The sequence below is a fragment of the Solanum dulcamara genome, chromosome 4 (assembly GCF_947179165.1).
Source record: "Solanum dulcamara chromosome 4, daSolDulc1.2, whole genome shotgun sequence".
Lineage (NCBI taxonomy): Eukaryota > Viridiplantae > Streptophyta > Magnoliopsida > Solanales > Solanaceae > Solanum > Solanum dulcamara.
The window spans coordinates 10,069,896-10,082,393 of record NC_077240.1 but is presented as its reverse complement, the minus strand read 5'-3'; the positions used below and the strand labels follow the sequence as shown (position 1 = coordinate 10,082,393).

At 29.6% G+C, this 12,498-nt stretch overlaps 1 protein-coding gene across 1 annotated transcript; it reads right to left on the bottom strand.

Moving 5' to 3' along the window:
- Positions 1-1,198: 1,198 nt before the first annotated feature.
- Positions 1,199-5,511, bottom strand: LOC129886115 (exonuclease DPD1, chloroplastic/mitochondrial). The gene is made up of 4 exons (XM_055960660.1): positions 5,220-5,511; positions 3,689-4,327; positions 1,728-1,933; positions 1,199-1,632 (listed from the first exon to the last, which is right to left on the bottom strand). The coding sequence occupies exons 2-4, from the start codon at positions 4,264-4,266 to the stop codon at positions 1,415-1,417; spliced, it is 1,002 nt and encodes a 333-aa protein (XP_055816635.1). The 5' UTR covers positions 4,267-4,327; positions 5,220-5,511; the 3' UTR covers positions 1,199-1,414.
- Positions 5,512-12,498: the final 6,987 nt, after the last annotated feature.

Here is a 12,498-nt window from a genome sequence, read left to right as displayed (position 1 = left end):
ATTCATTAAAACAATACAGTAAGATATAATACGATATACTATAAAATAATACGTAACAACCATCTAATTAGAGTGTAAAAAGGAAAGAGGACGAGTTTTGAATGCATTTATACATGTGAGGTCCTAATTGTAAGGACTTTTAAGTGAACACAAGTAATATAGCTATAGCCCTCAATTTATTACTATCTTGCTTATATAATCTCATCGACCCCCTATTCTAACCAATATTAGGGATCCAAATGCATTGCCGCTGTCCTGTAGATTATAGTTTATCTTATTCCGTTATTTGATTCAAATGGAGGCCTTTATTTTTTTTTGGTATAGTAAAACTTTTGACTAAATAAAATTCGTACAGTATCCTTGATACTATACTTCACTGCAATTTTACAATGTAAAGATAGGTAATACATAATATATATACTAAATTTTCTTGGCTTTTTCACATTTTACTCTTTTTATATTTTAATTTTCTCTTTAGTGAAAACTCAAGATTCCACCACTACTCTCATAAGCTACCGCCTATATAATTTTTTTTGAAAATCTCCCTCCATTATGTTTGTTAGTGGCCTTGAGCTCTGTAGTTAGAGTGAATAAGGTTGTCATTCTTTTCTCTTCCAAACATTCACAAAATGGAAAATGACAAGGATTAAATTGATTCATAGAACGTCAAATTGATTTACCTAAATAGGGGTGTTGAACAGTCATTTTGATGGCCTATTTTAACATAACAAGCTCTCGTAGCTCAGTTGGTTAGAGCACCCGTTTAGTAAGCGGGAGGTCTTGAGCATTTTCTTTTTCCCAGACTAATCAGTTGTCTTCTTCTTTTTCTTCTTTCTTCTTTTTTCCCCTTCTGTTTTCTGATGAAAACTGATGGTCTGGTTTTTCATACCAAATATCAAATTTGTTTATTCACCCACGACGGTTCGTAGTACAGCTTGTAATCTTAAGAACATGACACGTTCAAAAAATAATAATGGGAAGTACAATAAAGAAGGGAAAGAAGATAGTCATAAGGTATCTAAGATAGTCAAAAATGATGTGATTTTAGCACTTTTTCAGTGTCTTTTTGAGTTCCTTAATGTATAATCAATCACATTCCATAATAGTCTGCTTATGATGAATACTCTGAATACTGAAGAGCAAAATTGGTATATAATGTCAATCTCAATTAGTATATGAAAGACAACAAAAAGACAGCTTCAGAATGAAACAGGAATTTTCAAATTCTTGAGTAAGGAAAGAGAAGTTAAAATACAAGAATGGCAAAGATCAATGCCAAGGCTCATAAACACCACTTGATTATGTTATGACCAGCCATTTTAATGGAAGAATTAGCTAATTCTATAACTTGTTTACACTAATAACTTCCCTAAAAAGAATGTTGCACCTGACTATTTGAACAATCTAAGCATGTTTAGCCAGGATTCTTCTTCTTCTTTGACCTTCCTAATTCTGATGGCCAAAAGGAATGCCCTTCGATAAGAGAAGGGATTGTCAACTTCAGGTCGAAAGTCAGCCGTTGAAAAACTGCTGATAACATGTGCACATCCGCCATGGCTCTATGAGCAGAACCAACTAAAGGGATCCCATAGTGTTGACCAAGCTCTTGCAATTTGAGTTTTGGCTTTGACCCTAATTGGAAACCGAAAGTAAAAATATCAAGCTAAAGACATCCAAAGCAATGGGAATTTTTGAAACAGACACAAATTTAGATAAAGTAGAAAGACCTCCGGACTTCATGACTTCACGTGCCAAAGGAAGAGTATCAACGAACAACCAATTTGAGGGAATATCAAAAGAGCATCTACTGAATTCCTTAATTAGAAAAGGAACGTCAAAACCGCGAGCATTATGTGCAACCAACACCACATATCCATCAGGTTTCTGGCGGCTTCCTACATACCTCAACAAGATCGGAATGAGGTCCCCCATCCTGATATATGCAAAGCAGAGTATGAGAGCAAGATAACACCGATCTCAAGAATAAGATATACCATATAAAAATACATTTTTCTTATATCAGAAAATATCACAATGTTCTCTGCTTAACAAATGTGATGCTAAAGATGGATATTTTATACGTGCATTATAAGAAGACAACTTATTCCAAACCAAAGGGTAAAAGAATACATATTTTCCACCACGAGACAGGCCATTCAACATGTGTGTGAATAATTGTATCATGTTATGCCACTTGACTTTCTTCGCTCTTCTATAATTTAGTCAAAAGATGGTTCTTCATGTACATATCAAAGGAGAGATTAATAATTCATGACAAGAACTTTAGTTTGAGACTTCGAATTTGCCACGTCTATCACCTCTAAGGGCCTGTTTGAAAGATCCACCTTGTAATTGGATTTGGGTGTAATTAGGTGTAACTACATGGTTTGGCTTATTTTTTCTGGACCAATAATTATTTGGTGAGCAGGAATTGGGTGCAACCTGGGAGGAGGCAATTGCACTCTCCAATTCTCAAGCGGGAAAAGAATTGGTGATAATTACATGGTGTAATTACAAGATGACTTCTCAAATTCTTTTTTTATGCACTTCTAATATTTTTCTTGTATACACACACTAAAACTTATATACATGTTCATCTTTAAAAAAATTTAATATCAAATTGTGTAATTACACTTGTGCAATCAAACATGATACTAAGAATCATACTGTAATTATGTTAAGGCAAACAAACATACTATTGTATTTACTATATTGTGTAATTACTTGGATGTGCAATTTTGTACATCCTAGTAATCACACAGTGGTTTCCAAACAGGCCCTAAAGAAAAGTAATTCCACTGCATTAGCTATTCATGGTTGAAGTTGCACAACCAAGTATTGCTTAATTTTGACGATGTGATTTTACCAAATTCAGAGTAAGCAGATACCATATGATGTATAACAAGGCAAGTTAGAAAAGATATAACACCGCAGAAACAATATTTATGACATGTTATACTGGTATTTGGGCAGAACATGGTGTGAGCTATCAACTCACTTTAATACCACTATCATAAAGGGAGTTATACAGTTGCCTATTCGAGATAGATAGGGGTAAATTGATGTTTTCTAGTGTGCTGCACGACTTTTTTCAGCCAAGCAATTTAGGCCAGTTTATTCTCACAATACAAAGTTCAGTACATTTATAAGGTTGTCTATGATATTATCAACATATACATTCATGGTTAAGAGCGGGACAAATATGAAAGCACATAATTTCATCCATGGTTATACATACTATGTCTTGATAGTTCTCGTCTCAAATAATGATCTTGTTTTAGCATAGGAAATTAAAAAAAAAAATGAGTAAAACACATGCATTATGACATACAAGCCCACCTGTCAAGTCAATGGAAAAACACATTAGCATATGAACCCTAATAAATACATGTAATGAACAGATTTCGACAAGACATATGCTTACAAGAGAAAAACCCATGAAAGCATCAAATTGTCATTTAGTTATATTTATGCATATCGCATTCAGATATAGAGACACATGGTTAAGTAGGACTCAGCACAATACCTAACATGAGATTGACAAAGATATTCTTTCAAGGCAAACTCTCTGGTTAATTAGACAAACTAAGTTGTAAATAATCTCATCTAGGATTCTGTGAAGAAAAGTCAATATACAGTGAGAGAGAGAAAGCATGTGAAACAACCTAGCAATATTTATCATAATTACCTGGGGACATCAGGTCTGTGGACCATACCGGTGGTAATTCCATGGACATGTGAATTTGGAACAATACATCCAGGATTGACTAATGTCTGGAATGTGCTGTTTTCACCCCCATGAAGATCCCGCAATGCAATCTCGATAATTCTTTCACGATCTCTGCTAAACCCAGTGGTCTCAATATCAAAAATGATAAAAGTCATGAGTTTGGCCAAGTCTTTGTTTTCAGCAATTGTTTGTCGAATATCAACATATTGTGTACTTCCTATTTCAGTAATTTCTGAACTATATATGTCTACTTCAGATTTTGTTGTTTCATCCAATATTTCATGTCTGATAGTTGTTCTTTTACTTAAGGCGGCCTTATTTTTCCCTTCACTTCTTGTAGTTAGAGTCCGTCTATTCTCAGTACTATTAAATCTACCTTCCAGTCCATGTTTACCAGCGGCAAGAACTTTGGAGCTGATGCTTTCCCTTCCAATCCTACTTATATGATGGAAACTTTGCCACCATGAATTAGTCAATGTATGAACTTTACATCGAGGAAACTGTGACAGTGAGAAGCACATTGCAGTTCTTCTCATCTAAATCCAATAATTACTCTAAAGAATAGCTCAAATTGATGAAGTAAGAAGATATATCAACCTGCAGATCAAAAGCAACTAAATATTCAGAAAGAGGGGTTTCAAATGAAATGTATTCTCTATACATTAGCTATTGCTACAATAACATATCCAGTGTAATCTCACACACAGTTTACAAGCACTGTGTAATAAATGAGATGAATTTGAGTTGAATTGTTTTCCAATTTTTTTTATTTTAGAAAAAAGATCTTTTGATGCCAACAACAATAGAGGGTTTCCGATTATAACCAAATTTCATTCTCCAAGTCTAGAAAGCCAATATTATCACTCAGCAGTAGAAAGTGGAAACCCTTTTACACGTATCTTCCTCGGACTATTAAAAACCAAAACTTTAGTTAGACCCCAACATTGTAACTCAACAAAGCAAGTTGGCCTGGTAAAGACCCTTTTGAAATGTGTTTAAGGCACTATAGCCAACACAAAAGATAACACATTGCAATTTAAACTATACAGAAAATCGAACAAAGTTTAGTTAATCCAATAGGGAAAGAAAAAAGAGAGTATTTAAACAACTCACCTGAAAATCATTACCTAAATTGGGTCAATACAAAACATTCAAATTTCAAAAGAGACACTTCTATCAAACCATTACTGCTAGAAATGAAAATGTTTAAAAAGATTTGAACTTTATTGAATTTCATCTATCAGAACATTCAATGAACAATATCACATTCTAAACAATTTCACGAAAGTAAAATAGACCCAACAAACAGAAGACCCCATCTGAAACAAAGAAGGAAAAAAAACTAGTCCTTTCGGCTTTCACACAAAAATGGCAATTCAAGAAGAGACCCATTTCCCCAAAAAAAAATGAAAGAAAATTGAAAAGCGAACAGTACGAAGGGAAGAAAATAACATGTTATCAGTAAATAAGAAAGGAAAAAAAGACATGCCTGGCAGTGATTCGAAGAACAAAATACAAGCATTTACTTTGAAGCTTCTTTCTTTTTGACTGGTATATATAGAGGATGAGAAATGAGGTTAGTTGAAAAAAGGATTAGAGAAATATGAGGAAAAATGGATGAAGGTAGAAGTCGTGAAGAAACCGTAGAAAGAATAACGTGTCGTTGAAGTGTAGTAAAAATAAGGGAAGCATAAAGTGCGGATCATGAAGCTCCGATCCATGGCTTCCGGACCACTGCCATTTTCTATTTCTTTAAAAGGATAGGGTCTCTATTTTACTTTTATAATTGATGCACTAAATAAACTTTAATGTTCCAAAAGACAATTGGACATAGAAAACAACACCCCCTTTTTTTATTTTATTAAACGGAAAAATGGTCAAAAATACTCTTGAATTATATTAAAAAATTTAAAAATATCTTTTATTTATTTTTTGGTCTAAAAATGCCCTTCTATTTATTTTTTTTGTCTAAAAATACCTTTTCATTAACCTTTTTGGCTAAACTAACAACCCTCTTTTTATTTTTTATTTTTTAAACGTATTTATCATATATCATTTTCTTATTGGACGAAATAGAAATCTCACCTCCATTAAATTTTTTTCATAATTTATTTAAGTCAAAAATAATATACCTCTTCAAGACCCCAATTTTTTCTTTAAAAAAAAATCTAATAGTTTTTTATTGCTGTAGCTTTTTCTTCTTATTTTTTTATAAAGTTTGTTTTGGGATCAGGAAGAGGATATTGTTTTGATTTGGATAATTATGGAAAAAAATATTTAAAAAATAGTTTTTTTAATTTAGTTTTTTATGGTCATCAAGCATGTATATTGTTTTGGTTTGGATAAATATTGAAAAACTTATTTAAAAAATCTATTAGTTATACGTATTATTACAAGATAGTTTTACAATAACTATCTAAAAACTATCTTGTAATAGAAAAAACAATATTTATTTTTAACTATCTTGTAATAACTAATTTAGTTTAATTTTTTTTATCTTGTAATAACTAAAAAATAATTTAGTTATACGTTAACTAAATTTTTTTACTTATTTTATTTATATATATTGTAAAAAAATCAGTATTATTAAATAGTAAAGAAAAATCAAGCCAAAAACTAAAAAAAATCTAATTTTTTTTCTGATTAACCGGATAAAAAAATCTTAGTCTTAATTAAAATGTAGCTTTTACAAAAAAAATTGGAGGGGGGGGAGTCTTGAAGAGGTATATTGTTTTTGACGTAGATAAATTATGAAAAAAAATAGTGGAAGTGAGATTTTTATTTCATCTAATAAGAAAATGACATGATAAATACTTTTTAAAAATAAAAAATAAAAAGAGGGTTGTTGGTTTCAATGGTTAAAGTTAGCCAAAAAGGTGGATGAGAGGTATTTTTAAACCAAAAATATGAGTAGAAGGGTATTTTTAGACCAACAAAATAAGTAAAAAGGTATTTTTAGACCAAAAAAATGAGTTGAATGGTATTTTTAGACCAAAAGATGAATGAAAGATATTTTTAAACCTTTTCTTGTAGTTCAGAGGTATTTTCGGCCCTTTTTCATTTATTAAAATGAATAGATGGATGTATCAATTCATGAAATTAACAATCCTTCTGTTTCAAAAAGAATGACCTGATTTGAATTGAGACGGAGTTTAAGAAAATAAAAAAGACGTTTCAATCTTGTGGTTATAAATTAAAGTTATGTCAAATATACAAAAATGTCTTTTAATCTTATGGCCTGAAATATGTCATGTGGAAATGTGTTATTAAAAAAGAAAAGGGTCATTCTTTTTTAAATAGAGGAAGTACATCAATAACTAAAATGATATCAAGTGTGCATAACTTTAACAAGTACTCCCTCCGTTTCTATTTATTTGTCAAATATTTTCCCTTTTTACTTGTTATTTTTGACAAATCTCAAGGAAGGACAATTTTTTTCTTCCTATTATACCTTTAATTTATTAATTTGGAGTTAATGTCTTTGAAAAATATAGTGAATAAATATGTTTATGACTCTATCAATTAATAGGGATAAAATAATAAACTCATATACTAATCATTATTTTTTTAATTGATGTGACAAATTAAAATTTGATAAGTAAAAAGAAACGAATGGAGTAATAATAGTCTCATGCCATTTGTAAGGAAGTTTTAATTAGAATTCATCACAATTCAATATTATTTTTATATTTAATATAATAGTATCAAAATATTACAAAATATCTTGATTCCTAAACAATAATTATGACAATAAATTATAAAGTATCTTGATTTCGATATGTTTTAGACAATAAATTGTCAGTGTTATACTTTCCTTGTTCTTTTTTAGTTGTCTTGATAAAATTTTACACAACATTTAAGAAAACATTAATTACAAGTGTTATTTGACTAATATACTCCTTATTAATTTTTATCTATTTACGGGCTTCTTAATTCTATAATAATTAATGCTAAGGTAAAAGTTGAAAAAAAATAATTATTTTTCTCTTGATTGTTTAAATTAACAACTATTTTGAGACAAATATTTTTAATATACATGACAACTAATATGGAACGGATGGAGTGTTAAATAAGATTATACTTTCTCTAATCTATAATAATTAATTTTTGGAGTTCTCTTCCAATATTAATTTTTATCTATTTACGTGCTTCTTAATTCTATAATAATTAATGCTAAGGTCAAAGTTGGAAAAAAATAATTATTTTTCTCTTGATTGTTTAAATTAACAACTATTTTGAGACAAATATTTTTAATATACATGACAACTAATATGGAACGGATGGAGTATTAAATAAGATTATACTTTCTCTAATCTATAATAATTAATTTTTGGAGTTCTCTTCCAATATTAATTTTTATCTATTTACGTGCTTCTTAATTCTATAATAATTAATGCTAAGGTCAAAGTTGGAAAAAAATAATTAATTTTCTCTTGATTGTTTAAATTAACAACTATTTTGAGACAAATATTTTTAATATACATGACAACTAATATGGAACGGATGGAGTATTAAATAAGATTACACTTTCTCTAATCTATAATAATTAACTTTTGGAGTTCTCTTCCAATATTCAAAAAAGTTAATTATTCAATGTTTTAAAAAGTTGATAGAAAAATTCTATTGATGATCAAGGATAAAATTCATTAAAAACACACTAATTATCCTACCACATTCATGATTCAAACGCTAAAATGATTGACGGGCTCGGGTTAAAAGTTCGCTTTACAGAATAACTAACACCCTTAGTAATTGAAATCGATTGTTATGAAATTATAGGCATGTTATCTAATAAAGACTGTTTTTATTAAAATTTAATTGACGATTGCAAGTACTTATTGCATAAAGAAGAAATGACAACAATCAAGAATATGTATAAAAAAGCTAATGGAATAACAGACCAATTAGTAAAAAAAGGACACAAGCTTGATATTTTGGGAAGCTTAATGTTGTATCTCAATCTCCTATTTTTGTTATTTCTATTTTTGAAAGGAACATAATAATCACTGTATTATTGAATTTAGCCTCCTTATATAATGACTTTTTAATAATTAAAAAAATTAAGACGTTTCTGTTACGGCAAGGACAAGTGTTTAGATAAAAGGTGAAGCAATCACATGCCAAAAATGATGAGACCTTTGGCACTAGCTTCTCATCATATAGATTTTGATTTAAAGAATATGCTTTACAGATCCCATTCCTTTTGGTGCATTTATTAAGAAATACAAACTATGGAATTTACTTATTCACATGTGTTTCTAACTTTCTATTGAACATTCAATTTATTTAAAATTATTTTATTATTCGATATTACTTCAGTTGTCTATATATATTCAATACATACAATGAAGAAAAATAATTAAACTACATTATTGACTGAATTAATAAATTGTGTCAACTTTAGTTATTCATTAAATACTATATATATATATATTATTTTTTTTATTATTATTATATAAGAGCCATGAGAAGGATGATCAAGGGTAAAAACGTAATTTCATAATAATATCATTAAAAAAAAATTAGAAGTATCTACACTGTCTCTCTTATCTATTCAATTTAAGACCAAGAGTAAAAACGTAATTTCAGAATAACACCATTAAAAATATCTAGAAGCATCTACACACTCTTTTTATCTTTTTCATTTAAAATTCTATAAAGTCTAAAATATTTGTGTATATGTGGCTATGTGTCCTCCACAAGTTATAAGTTATATGATTTTTCTAGAAAATCACAAATTACATATGATTTTTCTAAAATTAGTTTTTGACACAAATAAATACACACTACCCCATTCCTCATATTCATCACAAGTTCATGATATTTATAGAATTAGGTCTTTGGCACAAATAAATAAACACTACTTCATTTCTCATTTCACTTGCTCTTCAATTCTCTCTCCTCTCACCCCCATTCTTCAGTTAGTGGAGATTGTGTTTGTAATTGTATTTGCATCAATTGTTCTTATTCATACATTTACCACCTTTTATTTTTATTTTTACTCGCGTTATATTTATCTTCTTTTTCTACAAAGGTTGTTTTGCTGGTGAGCTATTGTATAAATTTTTACATTACTAATGTCTACCAAGTCTTACAGCTTTATAAAAACAAAAATGTCTATTTCGCTAGAAAAGAGGATGATTAATTTTCATTCAAAAGCTTAATAGAAAAATGCAATGTAATAGTGAGATTATTGATAAGATTAGTTGTTAGGTTATGATACGTAAATGCAAGCTGATTACATAGTCACTCTGAATGAGTACATGGAGAAGAAATAGTTTTGTTTTGTCATCTTTTTATGCAAAATGAGAACTTCTTTCCGAGGGATAATGGTTCAAACTACAAGTCTGTTATATTTCAATCAATATTTATCGATTAAAGAACAATACTGCACAAATCTTGAATAAGAACCCCGACTTTCCTGCATACGTTCGTATAAAAGACCATTTCTAACTCTTTGGAACACATGCAACACTTGATCAGTTGTTATTTGTTTTTTCATACACTTACAAATGATTTTCAAGAACCAATTCTGAAGATCACTTTCTTTATTTTTTTATTTTAAAAAAGCGAGATATTTGTTAATTGAATACTCTTCACCATCATCAGAAAATGTTGCTTAGCGGCAACCTTGAAATAGGGTAAGGTTTTGATCTCAATAGTAGTCCCCCTATGGACGAAAAAGAGATAAGGAGAGTTTAAATAAGAGTCCGGTGGAGTTGGAACTCGAAGCACAACAGGAAGCCTCCATCGAAGAGAAACTGGGAATTCTTCGAAATTGGTTGGAAAACCGTTTTCGTTTGGAACTCGAAAAACAAAGGAAAAAGGTTCCTCCAAGAGACTGGAAAATGGAAAATCTCGCTGCTATGCTGAAGCTCATCTAGAGGCATCTACGACACGATCCGTCATTTTGACAGGAATTGATTTAAAATTAAAAACCTAAGGGCTTCGAGGTAATCCTACACATTATACCCATCTCGCACTAAAACAACTGGTAAAGAGAGGTGTATCAATTTGAAGCAGATGTTTCATGTGCAATAATGAGGAGGAAAGAATGCATATATTTTTTGTATTAGCTTCTTTATTGGTGTAAATCTTGTTTACCTTAACTGTTTTGTTGATAAAATGTGTGATTACAACTTGTTTCATCAAATGTAATATGTGAGTAAGTGTCTTAAAGAGATAATTTATAGATGTATATGCTTGCTTTTCTTGAAAGATCATATATGAGTCTGACATAGGTTAGGTGATGCACAACATCATGCACCATTCATCGCATAGTTTAGGTCAGTAAAACTTTATCAAGTTTCATCGTCTTGCAAGATTAAGCCATTAATAAACACTAATCATAATTATGCCTCCCTGCTTAGACGAAAGTGGTTGTTCAAAGTCTGTTTGGAGAGGTCTGCTACTCTAAAATGTTAATCGCACATCTTATGAAGTACAATCACATCCTATTCATTATTTGCTCCAATATTTCTGAAATTCTTACTGAGATGGTAACAAAACTCATTTTTGAAGTATTTTTAGTTACTTGATGTTGTATTGATTCTTATGATGAATACTTAAAGAATAGCGGTTAAGTGTTCTTTACAAAAAAAAAAAATTGTATTGCATTCTCTATAACTATGCAATAATATTTGATTGCCTCCTTACATTATGTTTGATAGACTTTGAATGTTGATACTAAATTGTGAATGTCTGGCCAACTTACGATTGAACTGATTGAAACTTGAAAGAGAAATGACAGTACACCTTGATTGTTTCTTATTGGATGTGAATTCTTTTATTGTGCAAGCTAGGAAATGTGATTCGTCACTAAATGATGGGTGTTGTGTTTTTGAAATAGTGATTATTCAAAAGTATCTATTGCTACTTTGGATCTCAAATATATTTCTTAGATAGATTAAACACAAATGAGATTATATCAAAATTAAAAATGTTGGACCGTACTGAGCACGGACAAGACCATCTAGTATATATATATATATCAATATTTTTCTATAATCGTATAAATAAATACACCTTTATTTTAGTTAAAATAAAAACAGTTTGCCCTTATACAAATTATTTCTAAGAGTATCATTTGTTGATATGTTAAGATTTTGTTCATTAAAAGGATTATAGATTATAAACATATGTACTCTATTACAATGATTAAATTTATTTGTGAAATTATATAAGATATATTGTTACATTCTATTATAGTGAAAGTCATGCCGACGTTTTTAGGATAGAATTTTGTGCAAATAACATGAGAAGAAAGCAAACAAGAGAAAACTAGAGGACATAGTGTACATATTGATCTATCTATTTAAATGTCAATTCTTGATTTGTACGCCTTATATAATTAGTTCAACTATCACTATTGAAACATGTATTAATTATTCTGACATATATTCTGCCTTAAAATTTTCTTTTTTCACATAAAAATAATTGTATTGTTCCCCTTTATCCACAATAAGAAATTAAAAAATTATGTAAACATAAGTCGAAATACATATTATTCTTAATTAAGTTAATAAAACCAACAAACATTCTTATGAGGCAAGAAGAAATTTATGATGGGAACGGAAATTATTAGACAAAGAAAAAGGACACCAAAGTATTTTTGTGATTCATAATTTCAATTTCAATTAAGATTTAAGAGTCATAATTAACAAATATGATTTATAAGTCTAGATTGAGAAGGTTAATCAAGATTATAAAATACCACTTATAAATCACAATTGATTGCAACTTGCACAAACTAAAATAATAGATGGAAC

Bases quoted from the DNA above. Each gene is read 5' to 3' on its own strand.
- LOC129886115 (XM_055960660.1), bottom strand. From the start codon at position 4,266: ATGAGAAGAACTGCAATGTGCTTCTCACTGTCACAGTTTCCTCGATGT. The intron at 1,934-3,688 runs GTAATTATGATA...TGCATATATCAG, and splicing joins CACAGACCTGATGTCCCCAG to GATGGGGGACCTCATTCCGA. The intron at 1,633-1,727 runs GTCTTTCTACTT...GTTTCCAATTAG, and splicing joins TGAAGTCATGAAGTCCGGAG to GGTCAAAGCCAAAACTCAAA.